This window comes from Melanaphis sacchari, unplaced genomic scaffold (assembly GCF_002803265.2).
Source record: "Melanaphis sacchari strain LSU unplaced genomic scaffold, SCAv2.0 Contig22_pilon_pilon, whole genome shotgun sequence".
NCBI lineage: Eukaryota > Metazoa > Arthropoda > Insecta > Hemiptera > Aphididae > Melanaphis > Melanaphis sacchari.
In genome coordinates, this window is record NW_020271107.1 from 212,409 (window position 1) to 233,477 (window position 21,069).

Consider the following 21,069-nt stretch of genomic DNA (forward strand, 5'->3'; position numbering starts at 1 on the left):
TTTTTAATTTTGACGTCATGGCTACATAACTAAATATATACAACTATTATAGGTAGGCTGAGTTATTTGTAGACAAGCATATTTTGTTTACAATAATATGAAATAATATATATAAATATATCATCTTGACAAAAGTAAAAACCAAAATGTAATGTTTCAACTAAGTAAATATAAAAGAGATCGGTTAAATTTCTATGTAAATTTTTTTTTTTATATAGGTACCTACATTATGTATACAATCATAATATATATTGTTTTTATAACATATTATTTTTATTTCTGTTTATAATTAAATAATTATGAATTGACTTATCATAATAGCTTTTCTTGTATAATTATGAATCACTCAAGTTGGCTTTACATTATTTCAATTTTTTTACACTTTCAAGCTATACGTACAATAACCCCTTACATAAAGTTACTTGTTTTACCTGTAGCCAATTGGTATAATATATCATATGAGGTCTTATCTTTTGTTTATTTCCTCAAATAGTGTACGTGAAAAAACTTAAAAATGAACGATTTCATTAGGCCAAATGATCCAGTCTGGACACTCCCAACGACCAACTACATGTCGATCACGGATTATTATCACAGGAGTCCAGCAATGAGATGTTTAAGGTCGACGCGTTTAAACAGAATACTATATATATAATATTTCTAACGGTAGTAGTGACTACAAACATACACACACACACACACACACACACACACACACACACACACACACACACGATATAGGTTTAAGATATATAATATTATTTTATGGCATAACAAGAACACCGTTGAGTTTTTTTTTTATATTTTACGATCACTGTTATTGTTTTTTAACGTTTCCGAAACAATACAGGAGTGTTTACGCGGGCGAGGTCGGTTTTTAATGCTTCGGAAAAATTGTCCCAAACAGCTTCTCGTACTGCAGCGGCACAATCACCGCCTCCACCACTTCCACCACCGACATCCGGATAACGTAATAGTCCTATAAATGATGGTTTATCGTTTGCCCGTTAGCTCGGAAAGTTATCCCGGAACAGCTGATAATAATTCATCTCTGCGAGCAATTCAAAGGACACAAACAGTTTCTAAATCGTTTCACGGTTCAATTTCCGGAATCTGGACGAGATTCGTTTTTTCCATTTTATTTTTGTAGACATTTTTCTTGTTGATATATATATATATATATCTTCGATTTTTATAGTTAACTTAATATATACCAAATATATCTATAAAAATACACATTACAGTATTACACATACATATTGATACTATGTAGCATTATTGGTAGTATAGTTAGTATTCAATGATACAAATTTTTTAATTGTATAAGTACTTACAATAATATTTACAACAAAAAGTACTAATCTATCGAGCTTTACTTATTTTGATTCATTATTATACTATTTATACCTTTCAATTTCATCATGTTTTTAATTATTAAAATTAATAATATCTGCCGTATATTTTATTTATATAAATAGTAGCTGATTTAAATAAAAGTTGAATAATAAGATAGAAAGATAAGTAAATAAATAAATATATATATATACTTAAAATACCGTTTATTGTTTAATATTTATAATCAGTCAGTATTTATAACTAAATATTAGAAAGAAATGTTCGACTTTAATAACATCAATAAATAAAAAACTACTTATTATATCTATTTAATATTATAGCTATATAAGCTATATAATTATATTTCCAATACATGTATATTTATTTTTGTTTGGTCATTTCATTAACTTTATTTTGGTATTGTAGAATTAATCATGAGAAAGAACGTATGTGATGTAATATAATAACTATATTTAGTAAAATTACTTCAGTTTGTCTGAATACATTATTTGACTTTAATATAAACACTATTTTAACATTTTTGTTTTGCATGGTCGTAACTGATCTATTTATTTATTTATTAAACTACATGGCTGTCTAAATTCAATGGATAATACTGTTGCGTCCGAGTAATTAAGTCATTTTTTTTTTTAACTTTTATTAGTTTTTGTAATACAAACATTTATATTTAATTTCATATTTAAAGCAGAATATTTTTTGACAGTTTTTACATTTGAAAATCAACATTTTAAAGAACAGTTAAAAGTAAGTAATTAAAGTTTTTATGAGTGAAATAGTCCAAGAATACCCCGTAAAATGACGTTTTACGCTATTCTGATTATCTAAACTTTAAATATTTACAATTAAGGCTTTGGACTTATAGTCCAGACTAAGTAGTATAAATAATTGTTTCTTAGCATGTATTAGCAGTTTAAATAAATCATTCTTATTCAAGTTGTTTTTCCTCTTAAGTGCATATTTTGTATTTTAAGTAAATATTTCACGTATTTTACTAGAAAAAAAATTTGAAACAATATGTGATGTAGATTATAGAAAATAATATTTTATACGTACTATGCAATATTTAATATTATTTTCTAGAAATCGAAAAAATAAATTAAAATGATTAAATATAAATAATTAAACAATCCATCTACCGCGTGTTTTTCCATTTATTTGCGTGTTGTGAAAAACATAGTCAGTCGATAAGGAATGACGCCTAGTAAGATAAGTTGATTTCAATACGTCTATTAGTATCGTATGCGTGTTTTCGTCTAGCGTTAATAATATAGTTAGTGTAATATTTAGGACTAAGTACTTACAGTTTTCCGAGTGACCGAGGATATTCGCGGAAATCCCGAAAATCCCGAAAATCAAAACTCGAATAAATTCTTTGTTAAAAGAAAAAAAACGCGGGCGGTAAGCCGCACGGGGGTGTGAATCGCCCTGTACCTATACGGGGAAGGGCCACGTCGGTGATCGCGTCATCGCCACCCGAGTCAGTCCTGGTGCCTACATCATCATATCGTGGCGTACTCGTACTACCCACTGTCTTGTCTACATAGTGCACACTGTGCACAGTGTATAGATTCGTGCGTTATATGAACTTACTAACTGCACCAATCACCAATCACGTGTTCCGCCGATCGGATACATCATGTTATTGTCATGACATAGGTACATGGGTGCCGATTGTGATCCAAAACATTATATAGGTAATACTGCGGATACCGTGTATATGGTAACATATAGCTACACGGTAACGGCATCATTAATAATTAATATTATAACATATTATTATAATAACGGCGTCCCGTGTAGAACGCGCATTACAAAATAGGTATACCCCATAACGTCATTATAATGTACTGCGACGGCGGCGGCGGCGGCGTCGGCCGATGACTGATAACTGCGTCGTGCAGGGGCCGCGCGCGTACACAGGTGCGCCGGCAGGGACCGTTTTTTCAGGGGAATCCAAGTCCTGTGTGCGAAAACGTGCACGGTGGGCACGCCAGTTGAAGCCACGCGACCACGGCGGCACACTCCGACGATATATCGCCCCCGAATGAGGTCAAAATCCGTGGCCAGGCGACTCGCCAAAGGTAAGACAACTACTCGTTTTTTCGGTGTTTCAATTCACAGTTACAATAATGCACGATAAAACCGCACAGCGCACATTGTCGATAATGTCATATAACATAATATAATAATTAATAACAAATAATAATACTATAATACTAATATAATGATATTATACGTACTGTATAAATCTATAAGTCCACTTGCACATAATATTATATGCGCGTCAATGTATAGTAGTACGCGAGCAGTTCAAACTATTTATTTATTTATTTATATTTTTTTTTTTTTTGAAAAACACAAGTCTCGTAAAATTGGTTTTTCCCGTATTCTTTGTAAGTACCGTCGGCATGAACAGATGTTCATAGTTGCACTCACTTGTGCTCTTCAAAAATATAAAAGTTTACATGAACTTAACATAAAAATTCTGATTTATAACAGAAAACTATTATATTATGTTTCATATTTTATCAACCAAACTTAGCGTTAACTATTTATTCACTTGTTGTTTTTATTTTAACCGTAATTGCTAATTGTTTTGTATTGATATATTGAATTATTAATATTATAATACGGTGTTAGGTATTGATTATAAATTATAATACATAATATAATATTTGTTTACTAAAGAAATTTACTTTTATACAACAATAATATTTAAATTCTTATTTTTTATGCACTAAACATATGTATTTATTTTTACAATTAATAAAATAAGTTTTAAAACTATGGTTGACTATATTCCTCAAATGGTTTAAGTACTCGAGTAATAAATACAATTTTGTATCATGTGGTAAAAGTTAGTAAAATGTATATAATAATTTTATATTTTATAATAATAATAATAATAATACAATTGTTATTAATTATTTTCTTATAGGTTTACTTTTCTGTCAATAATTAAGAACTAAGATAAAAATTAATACAAAAAAATAATGTTACATTTTTAGGACTGGTATACTCAATGAATTTTAGTTCATTACTTCTATAAATTTGATCGTTTTGAAGTATTATAGTAACAATTACCACAATTAAAACAAAAAAAAATTATAATTGACTATCTAACTATATTTTTCATAATCTTATATGTAGGTACACAGTAGATAAAATAATGACTCAAATTTTTTCTAAGTGATTATAAACGCTTGAGAAACAAATCACGTATGTATCATACTATTCATAAAATATAATTTATTATATATTATTCTTCGACGGAGGCACAGAACAATAAGTCTACGCCAAGTAAACGTTATAATTTTTGCAGATCTCTCTTTTCTTTTTCAACCACTAAGTCTTTTGAGTTTGGTGTTCATATTTTAAAATACATATAAGTATTACATACGATTATTTAATAAATATCGATTCGTTTTATATTTATCGTATATAGAGGAAACTAAGTGCTAAATGACAAAAACAAATATAATACACAAATGTCATGTCAATAATTATAAATTGTAGTATCAATAATAAAAAAATAAATAAATAGGCTTTGGCTGTCAATGTAGAAATCTAGACCAATGCTTAAAAATCATAACTAAGCTGTTACTAATGGACGATCTTATTATCTTAAATAATGCTGATATTTTAGGACGAAATTAATGACTAATAACTAATAAGTAATAATAAATAAAATCTGGTGCATCTGATTTCAATAGTTATTTAACCAGATACGATAAAAGTCATAGATTTTCTAAAATTAAACCGGTTCTTGGTCATTGACTTTTTTTTAAACAAATCAAATATGTTATATTTAAAATCGAAAAAAACTAGCGTTTTGCAGAACAGATGCTTACCTAAAACCTTAAAGTAATAGGAATAGATTACTAGAGCTATTAGAAAATATCTATTTCATCGAAATTATAATGTACTATTAATATTGTACTTCCGGTTTTCTGTGAATCAATAATATTCAGCAATGAGATGTAAACAGTTTTTTAAATAGTTATGCGGCTGACAGATGGTGAATAATTGCAAGCGAAGTACGATTATGATTATCACAAATAATAACAATAAATTTACTAGGTATCAACCAACATCCAACACAATATAATGTTCAGAATTACGAGATACGCGTTAATTGTATTTCTTTTCAAACTCACGGATTGTGCCCAAAGATCTTATTATAAGATAATTATTATTTCACATAAATGATTTTGGCGGGTAAACAATTAAAAACTTTGTAAAATATTTATTAGGGAACCAAATTCTCATTTATTTGTTTATTGATTTCTTTACTATCGTTTTATGCAAGGGAGGCTTTAGAGATTTGGTTTAGGGTAGGAGGTAATATATTAGTTTGCACTATTCGAAATCATTTCAGCTATTATACCGGAGAAAATTAAAAGTATATTTGGCGGCGTATTTCAGAAAAGATAAATAGGTAATTTTTATAAACGGAAATTCAATTAATTTGATTATATCTCCAAATCCTATCCATATAATTTTTAATATTCTTTATTTTAAATATGATCAAATTATGAAACTTAAATATTTCAAATCTTCTCAAAATTAACTGCGGTTACGCTTCTCTACATAACTTACAAAAAAAAAAAAAACGTGTGAATTGATTGTTTATAACATATAATAATAAAAAATAATGTTTATCACACTAAAACTAGTTTTTGATGGACTACAAAAAAACTATATAATATAATATCGTAATAACAACTAATAAGAAAGTAGGTACCTAAATTTTAATCGCAAACATAATACTATTTGATTTGTACAAAGCACACATATTTTGAGAGCTGATTAAATACGAAAGTCATTAATCATTTTATTACACACGAAGCCATATTAATAATTGTAAGTACCACGTTATAAAAATCTATTAAATTTTCAACTGATTATAAAATTTAATTATTTGATTACTCACGATTATTAACAACTTTTTGAGTAGCACTGAATAGCTCAAACATAATATATTTGCAAATTCGCAATATTACATTTGTTGTAACCGCCATGAAGCTAAAAATGTTAATTAGTTCTATGATGTTGAGTAACAGTTTTGGTTTTGTTACGTAGGTAATAGGTATATTAGTAAAGCCCCGCTCGAAACCAATTAAACCAAAGTATTGTTGATGCAATAAATTGTTGTTACAAAAAAAGAGCAAGTTTCTTCTTTTTTTCAACGGATAAAATACGCTACAAAACTTAATTAACAAAGCTAATTTATATATTATGACATTATACTATTAAAATTTATAATATTAGTATACATCATAAACTTATATAATATAATATACCGGCACTATTAAGTATTAACACTATACAACTATATGGCTTAAATTAAAATAAGAATTAAAACGAGAATCTAACCGATACCTACTAAAGCAGAAATTTTTCTAGGTAAATCTAGGACCTCTTTTGGTGTAGGTTTATATTATATAGTAATATAATGTAGGTTAATCCGACACGAAACTGATTTTCAATACACGTGAGCACAAATATTGTATAGCTTTACTCAGAAATAATATCCAGCTGCAGCGTATACCGTACAGATAGATTTTTTTAAATCAGTAAATATTAATATCGATTTCTCAACGTAGTATATTGAATTGCTTGCCGACCACGGATGCGGCAGCAGTCGTCTATCCTCTTCCATAATGTTATGCGTATTATGCCATTTCGTCCCGATTACGATTTAGTTTCTGAGAAAATGTCATCGTTACGCATTATCGGACGCACTGCAGTCGTAATGTCAATCGGTAAACCGAACCCCGCTAATACCGACACGAAATCATTATACACCTCACCATAACACATACATACACACACACACACTCATATAATATTTTGTATCTTTAATTTTCTTTTTCTCTCTTGGCATATAATATATAATATAATATGCGTATATTGAATACACACGTGTTCGGACAGTAGCGCGTTAGGACGGCATAGGATTTTGCCAAGGGGTGGACACTGTGGTGTCCGGCGGATGTGTCCGATTTCACAACCTCGGATGTGTGTGTGTATGAGTGTGTGAATGGTGGTATTAATCATCGGTATACATATCATGTTTTGTACACTCCCGTGCGCGCGCGATCCCTTGGACGCTCGCGTTTCCCACCGGTTTAGCCAAAAATTCCGAGAAGATCGCGCAATCGTAAGAACTGACGACCGACACGTGTGTGTCTTGTTCCCGACTCCAATCAATTATAGCTCTGCGAAATCCGAAGAAAAAATTGAAAAAGGGACACTGTATACAATATTATAATATACCTACCTACTTTCGTATATTATTTAACGTAATGGTAGTATATCATACAGCTCGTTAAATTCACAACGTCGTCGTCGTGTAGACCAACAGTCTATACGAGTATACATTTATTTTATCGTTTGGATACCACAGCAGTTCTACGTTTTTACATAATATGGTAATATATATAACGATATTGCCGATATGATAATATATTAAATTAAACACTAATATTTAAATAAACGGTAATGCCACGTACGTATTTATGTATGCCATAAGAAATATATTATAGCTTATTCGATGTTAACTTAAAATTGCGTGATGTTGGAATACTTTGAAAATTGTTACTGATAAAGTTAGGTTAGGTAAAAAAAAAAAAAAAATGATGTTTTCTTAGGTGTGACTAAAATATGTGGTATCATTGGCGACTTAGTATGAAATAAGGTAAACTTTTAAAGGTACTTCAACATTTATATTCTCAAAAAGGTATTAACGTTTTTGAAAATATTTTTTTTTACATAACTTGAAGTCATTACCACAACAACTTTGTTGCAAAGTAAAAATAAATATTTTTACCGTTGACAGTTTTTAAGTTTTTATTTTTTCGACATTCTTAAATTCATAATTCATATTAATATTTATGTCGTTTTGTAATGGTTTTAAATTATATAATTTCTAAAAATGTCAATAAATTTTGTATTTACCCTTAAAAAATCGTTTTGTATAAAAAATACGTAATAATTTAGGTACTGGTAATTTATGATAAAGACGGGTAATAAACCTGAAACTGCAAGACTAATTATTATTATTTTTGTGAAGTATCAACGACGACTAATACATTTGACGAAAACAACAGTTATTCAACGAATTTTCATATGCCTCGGATGGAACGGCACAATAATATTTACAAAATCGACTAAAACTTTCGAAATTTCTTTGGCCAGACTTTCATCGTTGAGGGTTGCGTTATTTGTGTGGCGTATATGTAATAATATACATAATATCATCCAAACCTACCTACTTTACGCTAAAAAGAGTTAGGTATAAACTTTGGTATGAAATAACAAATAATAGTGAAATATTGTGTGAACAAAATGCGTTTATACCTACACGGTTTTTTGAAATTCATATGGCTAACGATTTAATTGAATATGTAGGTTTATGATAGTTAACTGGAGTATGCCAAAACGAAAACAAAAAAGTACGATTTTAATTTAACTGTTTGTAGAACATTACGTTGTAGTGTCGTGTGTACTTCGTTGTTTTATGACGTATTATATGTTAAAAAATATTATAAAACATTTTATTTCAAAACCACTAAAATATGAACACTTTGTATATTATGTTACTAAAGTTTAAATTGAAAATAAGCTGTTAAGTATAGCCGCGTAAATAAATGTGTACCTTTACAAATCTTATAAATATATATATGTGATTAAATTTTATTTTTTTTAAAGTTATTAAATCTGGTGCTATTTTTGTTTTACAATTTAATATGATAATAGGTACTAACCGAAACAAAATTTCAAACAGGCAAAATGCGTGTAGATATACGAGTGCTCTATACATAAACTGTACTCGTTAAGTTATGGTATATAACAACTATTTTTATTTAGTTATTTATTTATTAATTTATTACATACACCCAGCAGGTTGAAGTAAAGAGTTAAAAATTTAAAACTTACGAATTAATAAAATAAAATAATTTAAATAACAATTATACACTAAATATACAATAATACAAATGTACTTAAGGTAAATTACGGTTGTTATTAATATGTAATGATCATTAAGGAACATAACAAAAATTAAAGATTTAACATATTTAATTTTGTTATAGGAATTCAATATATAGTAGGACTATTTAATCCATAATTATGACTTAAGATTATTTAAGGTCTAATAAAAGGGAGCAGAGACCTTAGCATTAAAATAAGGGTTATTTTTGTATTTAACTATTGTTTGAAAACTATTTTCCAACAATTATTGGCATAAGTAGGACGAAATTATAAATATTCAATATTCCTCTTCAAACAGTATCACCTTGTGCATGCCTACTGCCTACTGTCTACATAAATATTTGAACAAATAAGCAAAATTCAATAGTATTAATTTCATCTTAATTATTATATAGACTTATTTTTAATTTTTTAATCAGTAATTAGTAGGTTACCTATGATAGATTTTCATTTATTTTTAAATATATTATTGTAAATTGTAATGTATAAAAATCGCCAAAGACCCTTTAAAAAATTTAAAAAATATGTCCAATATTACTGTCTTTGATGTGAATTGGTTCATGTTCAAATACAATCTCCCTAAACTTTTAATATTATTTTAAATATATTTTGTTGTTAAATAACTTGATTATAATAGCATCGTTTTAATATGGCGTAATATTAATATTTTACGAATATTCATAATATTATTTCCTATATATGCGGGCAAGGGACATTATCGGTAAACGTTATAAGAAAGTATATTTTCAATCTAGTTTGCTGATATCATGTTAAGCAATTTGAGTGACAAATCAAACATAAATAACATCCTCGACAAATTTTCAAAATTTATTTTTTCTGCTCCCAAAATTGGTGAGGTGATAAATGTAACCTTAAAGCCACATCCATCAAACACTACGGTTATACCACATTATTATACTTAGATATTTACCGGGTAGTATAGTACACCATCATATATAGTATACGTACGCACACACACTGTCGCGTCTAACACTCGTAATATTATAACCATTGACTGTCGGTGCTGCTGAGTGAGAATAATACAGGAAGTCTCGTCGCTCGGACTATCGGCTCCGGCAAATCCGTCTTCGGCCTTCGACGATCCGTGTACGATATACGCCTTAAAAATAGACACAGACGCACGTGTGCGCTCGGACCCAGCTGCCGCCCCTCTCTCCCCCCGGTATGCAGGTCGCAGATTATATTATTATTACTATATATAATATTACGAATAATAATAATAATATATTCCTACGGGTTGTACACGTTACGCGCGCCGTGTGATAGGTGACGACCCACAGTGGAGACCGAGAGACGTCTGCTGACCAAATGACCGCAGCACGTTCCGATCGTAATTAGCGAGACGGGTGCACCGAAATCTGGAGTAGCACTTCATCGTACTTATACATATATATATATATATATATACGCAAACATACATATTATATGTATATATATATCATGTATACAATGTGTATAGTATCCTTATGTGTATATGTTTGTATGTATATAATGGTACAATAATTACCGTCTGCTGTGACAGACGCGCGCATTCACGATTTTCGTCCGAAAATATATAATAATCTATGTAGCAGTCACCGTGGCCGCACGAGCGTGTATTATTTATTATTATTTATTATGCAGTCGCACGTGTGACATCGGAACGTGCATATTATGTAGATATACCTATACGTATACGGCTATACGATGCAGTCGACGGACCGAGAAAAAAAACGCCATTTATATTGCGTATTGTACGCCAACAGTATATTGTATCAATTTTATTTCGCAAACATATTAATGTTAATAATAATTTGACGTAAAAAAAATTATGTTTTTAATTTTTATACGCCAGAAATCGTAGATTTGATATAAATTCGTCTTTCAAAACGGGTTTTGAAATTTAATTCCCAATTTCCTATTTCATTTAATTAGTGTACAAATTGATATTAGACAATTATTATTACTTAATTTAATAAAACAATCGAACATTAAGCTAATATTAGCTCAGTTTAGTCAGTGTTAATTGGCCTCTAATAAATGTCTGTGTACACCTAGTCTTAACCTATAATAAATAACCAGTATAATATTATTATCAATATTATCAACATTATCTTCGTCTGCTGCTTAGCGGCGAACAACGTTATCGTTGTTCGGTCTAAAATAATACTCGTATACTAACTGTATTATAATATACTTTATATACGTATCGTCAGGTTAATGATATTATATTATAATATATCAAAATTGAATTATTTCACTCACCCCTAATCTAACCGTACAAGTAGTATAAACATTATTATGCACACAAACTTATGACATTTTCTTTCGACCACTTGACTTTTATCACACACACACATACACTTATATACAAAACATATATATATATAAACATATAATAATAATAACAATGCATTAATAACTGTGGTGGACATGAAACGTGGTGCGTGACAGTGTGTCTCTACAATAATTCCCCGACGTCGTGCTACAATCAACGGTGAGAGGGTCGTATATAAGGGTAAAGCGGGGGTCCTGTGTCGTCGGCCAATCATTAGTGTGTACGGCTGTCCGGAAGGAACAGGGTTTCCTGAAGAGATAACATGGTCGCGACACGACAGTTCACGTGCGCGTTTATGACGTGAGAGGTATATGAAAAAAAATAATAGCCAAAATAAAACAAAAAAAAAAAAATCGAAATGAGAAAAAAAAATGAGAAATTTATCAAACGACCAAATCTGGTGTTGTCACAAAGTTAAATAGAGAAAGAGAAAAAGAGTATACAAGCAAAGCAACCCCGATAAAAAAAAAATATTTAGGTATACGTGTAATTTATATATCCAGTAAACGCGCAGCAAAGACCATTAAAAACTCGTACGTGTATTACACGAGAACGCCTATGTTAGACATTTTATTACCTGAAGGAACTGCTGACAGGATATTGAAGCGTTTCACGTCTGTCTTGTCGAGGCTGTTTTAATTATTTATGAGATTTAAGTCGTCGGTGCGATAGACAAAAAACTGAACAAGATAGTATTTTCTAGTGTAATAGGTGTATCTAATTAAAGAGTAATTGTTTCATTTCTGGTGGGGGCAATATATGGAGAAAAATATGAAAAATTTTAATTCAAGAGGAGTTAAATTTATTTGGATGAAACTCGTTCGTCTTCTAGACAATGTACGATACAAAATAAGGCCTATGGTTTGTAGATTGAAAAATGTAGACCATTCCGCGTCCAATTGAAGACAGAAAAAAACTCGACTGGACCGTATCCATGGGACACAGCTGTGAGTTTAAATGTGAATCGATAAATAATAATCAAACAAGGCGATCGTCGAAGACGCTGGTTTAATACGATAACGAAATCATGAAAACACTACTGCATGACGTGTTTGTCATTTTTAGTTATTCGAGTGAATATTTACTACGGGTATTATAACGTGGACAGGAGGGATCCTAATTAGAAGTCGTTTATATTATTATATAATTATTTATGTATACGATTGGAAAATCCGTTACCGAGAACTGTGAATTCGATGTGCCGGAGACCTCAAATCTTTTATAAGCACCGATCGACGCGACGGCAAGAATGTGCTGTAAAATGTACCTATGTATGGTTTGGAAACCATCGCGTGTAAGAGCAAGCACCTATAGAGTATAAGTATATGCGTGCGAGTGTATATATATTAATACGATGTGATATTTGTAACGGGTGATTAATGTCGGACATTTTGCTCAACGGCTCAAGTAACATGTGGCCCAAAAGAGTGGAAAAGTGAAGAGGTCCTCGTGTGCATGCAGCATCACATATACTCGTATAATACGTATATGTACAAGTTATTGTGCGTAAACGCGGGCACGTGGTATCGCGCGAACGAATATTATAATGTACGTACATTGATATAATAGCGCAGTTTACAAATGTTATTATATGTTTTCGGCTTTTTGTTTCGACCGATATTTGTACCACTGCTACAGTATATAGCAGTGTACAGATTAATAAATGCGGTTACCGTACAGTATAAAATATTATTATTATTATTATGGTTCAATTATGATATTGTATTATTATTACTATTGTACACACGCGTTTATAATATATTATTTTGTGTTGTACATATATCTACGCACGAAGAGAGGACAAAAAATATTACCGATTTTTCAAAACGCGTTTTTGTTTCACGCAGCAGATTTGAATAAAACGTTATAATATCACGAGTGGGGCACTCACTGTTGTCGCCGACGCACAATTCTACGCGCAGTTATTAGCAGGCCACTCTTTGCGAACGCTCTTTATGTAAACGACCAGCGTTGATATAATATTATTATTATACGAACGTGATACGTACGTATACTAAAGTACTCGCGTCGAGTTTATACGTTGCCGGGGACGGCTCTAGCTGAATATAATTATATCGACGTACGTTCGCGACACAATGCCGTTGACACGTTATAGTATCGAAAACGCTGAGGATCATATTAATAGTCGATCCTTTTTTTTTTTAAAAAAGACAATTTACAATCTGTACACGATATTACAATAAAGTCGATCTATAAGAAGAAATGTATTGCTTAAGCTACATAGTTGTGACTTAATTGAGACTCATAGCAGAGACTTTTGCTTGAAAAGAGAAAAAGTACAACCTAAGTAGATAATATAACTTTTTGTTAAAAGGCTAGGACCCGACTGCGCTTAAGAAATTATTTTAATGATTATATCATCTTATATAATAATTATGTTGCGGTACATTCAAAAATCATCTGTAACTTTAATTTTTTTATCATATTCAAGCAAGATATATTATCATCAGTAGCATTGAGTTCGTTTTTCATCGAAGTAGCTGACGGTAATTATACACACACAAGACATTATATAGTGTATATTATATGTGTAGTAGGACAATATGTGATTGCACCTAAACCGTTTAGCGTTAAATCATCTACCAAAATCAACGAACACTGCTAATATATAATAATAAATGCCGATATCGTGTTTCTCGATATTTAATAGAATAACTACGATTTTATTATAGGTACTGTTGATTGTGGTAAAATAATTGGCAACGAAACGCAACACGATTTATATTTTATATAACATATTTTTAGAGGTGAAAGTTCTAATGCATATCAAAAGGTTATTATAAATGATATCGAACTTATTTGTTTAAATTACCTGCTTTATGAATATTATTGTCAAGGTACATTTTTTAATTGCATTATTTTTATTATTAATTATTACGAAAAAACAAATTTTAATTCTTCACAAAAAAAATACAAAATAATTTATTTTAAAGTAGATAATAATAATCCATTTATACCAATATTACTTAATCAACATTGTTTATTCACGGAAGTAGGGGAATAAATATGAGAAAAAATCGTTAACGTTAATTCTTAAATGTTTGCATACATTATTTTTGTAAAATAATTATTTGATCAACGTTATAATAATATGTATTAATTTTTTATTAGACCATTTGAAGAACCTTGTAGTATACGTATCTTAGTAATAATGGACCTTTATGAACAATAATGTATTTGCCTATATGTAAACAATTATCAATTATTTAATTTTAACCCATCACGCCTATATTATGCGTACACATATAATATGTAATATTTACCTATATAATGTATATTTTATTATTTAATAATCCAATATCGCGATATGTTAATAAAATGCTATATCTTCTCTACTTAAAAACATTATATGCATTAATAAACAACAATGAATTCGACCTAGCACGGTAATTTAAATTAAGAATTAAAGTGATTGAATATTGCGTCACGCATAGTGTTAAATTATATTTCTGTGATGCACTTGATTAGATATCTCTATAAAATAATGAAGCACGCGCCCGCGTTGTGCAATGCATGTCTTGCTCTTATACACTATGTGTACGTATTATATTTTAGTCGCCATGTAATTGAACTACGGGACACTGAAAAACAGTTGTCTGACGACAATGAAAGGGAACTTTTTGACCCTCTCGATGCGGTTAACGAGCGTGTATTTTTCGTAGTTTTTTTTTTCTTTTTTGCCTTTCCATGTTTTTCCTACCCCTGCACAGTCATTTATCATCATTCGGACGGCACACTGTCCCCGACAACACTATCCCATCAATATCATAATAGCCGATCATTGTGCGCACGGCTACAATATTATATAATACGTATATCACACACACACATACACAAACACCGAGAGAGCTCTACATGGACGTTGCGGATGCGTATCCCGCAGAAAATCGAAAAATCATCTGGCCAACATAATCATTTCTGGGGTCTCTCGGTAAAGTGGTCTACACGCCGCCGCCGTACGCATTCTATTCGCGGCAGTTATCATATAATATTCTTAAATTATTATTATACGAGTGTTACAGTATAATATATATATTCTATACATATGGGACCATTAACCATGTTATGTCTGTAGTTTAACGTTTTGGTCTACAGTCTTCACTCGTCGGATTCTTTGATAACGACATACAAAATAATATATTGTAGACATTAACCGCATGACCCCCGCAGTATTCTTTGTGTACAATCGTAGTATACAGATCGTCATAGAAATTTTTATATGTATCGTTTTTCGTTCATGTAAACGGACACAATTATACAGATCATTCGATATTGGATTGTATCCGAATCTATACTGCAGTCTCAAACACCGATATTATAGTATTTTTGTAAGATTATAGGTTCTATTTATTTTTAACTCTAAAATAAAATACAAGTTCAAGATACATAACGTTTAGTATTCTTATCAGTTCATATCTTGTACTTATTTAAGTTATTGACTTTTAGTAGTTTATATATTTGTGTACATTATACCTATATACTACTCGAAGAGTATGGTCTAATCGTGTAAATAGTGTTTTTTAACAATAGCCTTTTACCAATAAATGTACTTTAATGACTAATATATTATATATTTGTACATTATTTACAAAACTTAGTTAGTCTACAGTTTTGATTATTTATAATGATTTCAACTGATTTAATGATGATTCTATGCGTGATATCGATTATTTATTAGGACAAGATAGAAGGATTAGCCATTGTGAACATATTACGAAATATGAAGTAACTTAATATTGTATTATTTTAAAGATAGATTATTTCTAATATTGTTTGCGAATTCAATAATAGAGAAAACATACTGAAAATTACAATATTACTGTTTAGACGTTTATTTTTGTGTTTAAAAATAAAATATAGTTTCAGGTGACTGCAGGTACAGAAAACAATAAAAAATCAATAAATCTATAGTATTTGATGTTGTTTTGGAATTAATGATGAAAAGTCAATATTTCTAGTTATTATTATATTTTTTAATATTGTGCCCATTATAATAATGGTTATAAACCTAACCTAACCATGCTGTATAGATTAACTTATGTTACGTCTTTATTAATTCAGGTTTATTATGTCCACCGAAAAATAAATCACGTTATACCGGTCGGCCTGGTGTATGTTAAATAATTTCGATATGATAATTGCATATTATTATTTAGAACATTTAGATATCATACAGTCACGAAACAAACGGTTTTATATAATTATAATATATTGTATCTATATATGCGTAATCTCAAGTCAATACATAATGCATGAAACTTCGATTATTTTTTAATTATCACACCGGCATGGCGTGCATTGTTAATAATCCGTTACGATTCATATTTAAATATCGTATAGATGTGTTTTGAACGTTATTTACCTACCTGTCCAAACAACGGTTCAGCGGCGAATTGCGGAACGTGTATTTAGGAATGAGACGCCTTATGTCTTTGCCCCTTGACGCGGAAACGAATCGCACGATCATAAAACGTACATATATATATAAACCTACAATTATAATATGTGTTATATATACATACCTATAATATATAATAGTGTCGCATAACATTAAGCACACATTTCCCATGTGCAGTTTTAATTATGAACGTCACACTTGTACTCTCCGTGCACAATATAATTTTTAATATATGACATTATTATAAAGTGTACCTCTATATATTATTATAATATTATGTACAAATATCATAATTATTATGCGCGAGACTTCTCGTCGCCGTCATCTCCTCCTCTTGTCTATATATACACACACAATGCGTATGACGGTTGCTGTAGAATCTCGCCCGGTCGATTTATATTACTATATTATCATACCTATGTGTATATATAATATATTATATATTATTATGAATGTGAATCTAATTGACGGAGAAACGCGCGCGTCGAGAGCGTCGCAAACAATCGTCATTTTATGACAATACAATAATAATAATAATAATATTATAAGACAATGAAGAATATATAGTTTTTTAAACGTTGGACCTGGCCCCTCGCGTGTCTTTTCCACCCATATGGAATATGCATAGGTCGTATATGTACGTATGAACATATTCATCTCACGGGACAAAGGGACATGTCACCCCTCTTATTATATCATTATTATCACGACGGTTACCGCTGTGGTACGGTCGTATGTATATGCGTATCGGTATACCTATATTGGTACATATATCATGTACGAGTACGGGTCCTAGAGACTGTGACTTCTCCAATCAATCGGAAACCATACGCAAACGCCACTGCACACACAGTCGCATGCACTCTCAAACGGTTTTTTAATCGATTCGAATACCTAACGTATACGCATATGTATATGAGAATACTTATGTGTGTTTATGCGGGAAACAATGACGGGGGAACGCCGAAATATAATATGTATATCGGAAAACAATAACGAAATCTGCCGTTATTTCCGATCTATATTATGTATATGTATTTCCTATAGTGTTATAATATGCACACTTATTATATTTTACACTATTGTTACTACAGCAACTCAGTTTAAATAATTATTATGCGTATATTGGTCTGTCGCGAGCCGATTCCGTCGATGAAAACTGTATGGCCGCGGTATCTATAATATTATGCGTAGGTATTATAAAGTATATAGTAAATGGGAATTAATATTATGAAGTACCTACCCATTTAACCCATTTAAATAACCGATCGCTTGTTCTCCGGAAGTTATTGGTTGTAAAATGCATAATTCACAATGAGTCGATTCACATAAAAATACTAATACATAATATTATCCGGCAATAATTTAGTTATCCCTTCAAGCTCAAAAAAGATCCTATTGTTTTTATTTTATTTTACATTCAACAACTTTGTCTATTTTAAATTTTCATTTAAATTCAAATAGTACATTATATGATGAACGTATTATATTGTAATTTATAAAACGATATATTTTACACAATATTATATAATTTAATTTAACAATTTCAGTAAAATTGATTGATCAAACTATTTATCATGAAAAAATTTAAAAAATGTCTTGATTGCCCATGTACAATATATAATATATATGTATTTTGTGTAGAATAATTTTGAAGTCTATTAAACATATTTCTTTGTAAGAGTTGAAAATATCCTTAAAATTTAATTTTAAAAATGTTTAAGGTTAAATTTCTAATTTTCATTTTAAGCGTTTAAATAGTTGGCAAGTTAAAAAGTAGACATGAAGCGACCAATACATAAGAAGACAGAAAAATAAGTAATAGGTATTGACTATATTATACTGAGTCAACCTGACTCTGCATTACATGTAAATATATTGTACATTTTATTTTATTTGTATTTATGTGTTTACTAAAAAATCTATAAAGTAATGACTGGGGTTTTTGTGAAATACGTGTTAAATTAATTTACATAATAAATGTATCTATAATGAAGAAAAAACAGAATTCATAACATACTCGCATAATTTAATTACATATGAAAAAAAAAATTTACTAAGAGAAAAAATTCACTGATCATTTCGCGGGCTATATATAGGTATGATATATAATGTGGTAAATTAAAAGGTATTTGGAAAAACAAAATAAAATAATACCGAGAAATAATAAAAAAAAATTGCGTCTTGCAAATGAGTGCAATAATTGCTGTGCAGTGGCAAATTCTTTTGATGGTGCTGTGTTTTGCCTTTTGATCGAATACCGTTTCTAACGCTCGAAAAGTAAATACTGAACGGAAAATTACACTTTAAGACGATACACAACTTACAATTATAACTCAAGCGTGTTTACTGATGTTTAGGGTATGATGTATGTAAATAAAATATTTTTACCATAAAAAATTCAAACTACTTTGACCTAAAACCACTTAGGTCTTAGACCATTGAAAAAAGAATTATTTTACAGTTCAGAAATAAAATAAAATCAAAAATTCTAGTAGCTATTATTCATTTTGACCTACTTATTTAAATAATCAATTATAAAAAAAAAAAAATTGAAGTAGAATGACAATGGATTCTACTTTCTATCATGCTAACATGCTTATTGCTTATTATTAATAAATTTGCTTATTTTATTATTTATACAGATTTTACATTTTCTACATTTTTAAATTAAGAAAAAATAAATATATATTATATTATACATCAATTATTATGTCAGCTGTATTTGTACATTATCTACATGCTTCCTAAAGACGTGGACATGTAATATTGTAAGCATATAATTCAAAGATAGTTTTTATCGTTTTTTTCTTATCCTTCAGTTTGATAATTTTGATAAATTTACTCTTAAATACTATTAAATTAAAAACAAAATATTGAATCTGCTAAATTAAAATTTATTATGTTGTACACAGGTACGTATATAAGAAAGAGACAACATATTTGGACGGGCGTTACTTCTTCTTGATAATAATAATTTAGTACTTAGTATTAATTATAAAAATGTGTTAGCTTTTAGTAACTTTGTTCAAAAAGTTGATAAAAAAACTAGAAATTATGAAAAGTACATAATACTTATATTTATACAGTTTTTCCTTATTTTAGTGATTGGTTTAATATATAAATGTATTTTAAAGTTGCATTAATCGTTGTATTTGTCTATAGTCAAAAAAAAAACACTATAAAGATAAAAGTGCAATTATTTGAGTGTTGATGTTAAAATTAAATTTAACTACATATTTAAAATAACGACAATGGATAAAATATTTTATATCTTAAATTGTAAATGTTTGTTTGAATTATTACATGACAATATGACATAATTAACTACTCTGAATTACTTGAGCGTTTAAATGTTAGAGTAAGCCAACCCATTGATCGAGAAGTAAATCAGTATTTTACCCATCATCTATTAATTCAAAATATAATATGTAATATACTCAAGCAAATACTCTTAAGAAATTCAATTTAAAATTTTGTTTTATTTAATACTATTTTATTCAATTCATCAAATAATTTATCTATATAATTAATAATATTTAAATAATACTTTTACTTATGTCATGATGCTTTTAATTTAATATTAATTGTTTATTTCGTATGATACTGTTTATAGTATACAATAATCCTCATAATATATAGGTACCTACTGTTAATTAATTTCTATACGGTTGAAATTAATATCTGCGAATAAAGATTATTATTATTCATGGCAATATCGACTATGGGGGTATTCAAAATATTTTTACTCCAGGCCATATAAGTTATGAACGTAAAATTGATGTGGCTACTAAGTGTTGCTATTTTCCTTTGACTAAAAAACATCGCAATATGTCTTTCGCCGAGTCATCTAAATTCGGCTAGGAGACAGTTTACTATAAATACACAGTACATAATAAATAGTCAATACAGCTACAGCGAACGAATAAATTTTTAACCACCGGGCACCGACCGATACGGC

The 21,069-nt window shown here is 29.6% G+C and overlaps 1 protein-coding gene across 1 annotated transcript in view; it reads left to right on the top strand.

The window, feature by feature from the left end:
• The first annotated feature begins 3,350 nt into the window (after window positions 1-3,350).
• The window catches only part of LOC112594311 (PR domain zinc finger protein 16-like), a 108,055-nt gene continuing 90,336 nt past the window's right edge, over window positions 3,351-21,069 (top strand). The window contains exon 1 of the mRNA XM_025339026.1: window positions 3,351-3,437. Within this exon, the coding sequence (XP_025194811.1) occupies window positions 3,401-3,437 (37 nt within the window). The 5' untranslated portion in view covers window positions 3,351-3,400. The remainder of the gene's footprint in view (window positions 3,438-21,069) is intronic.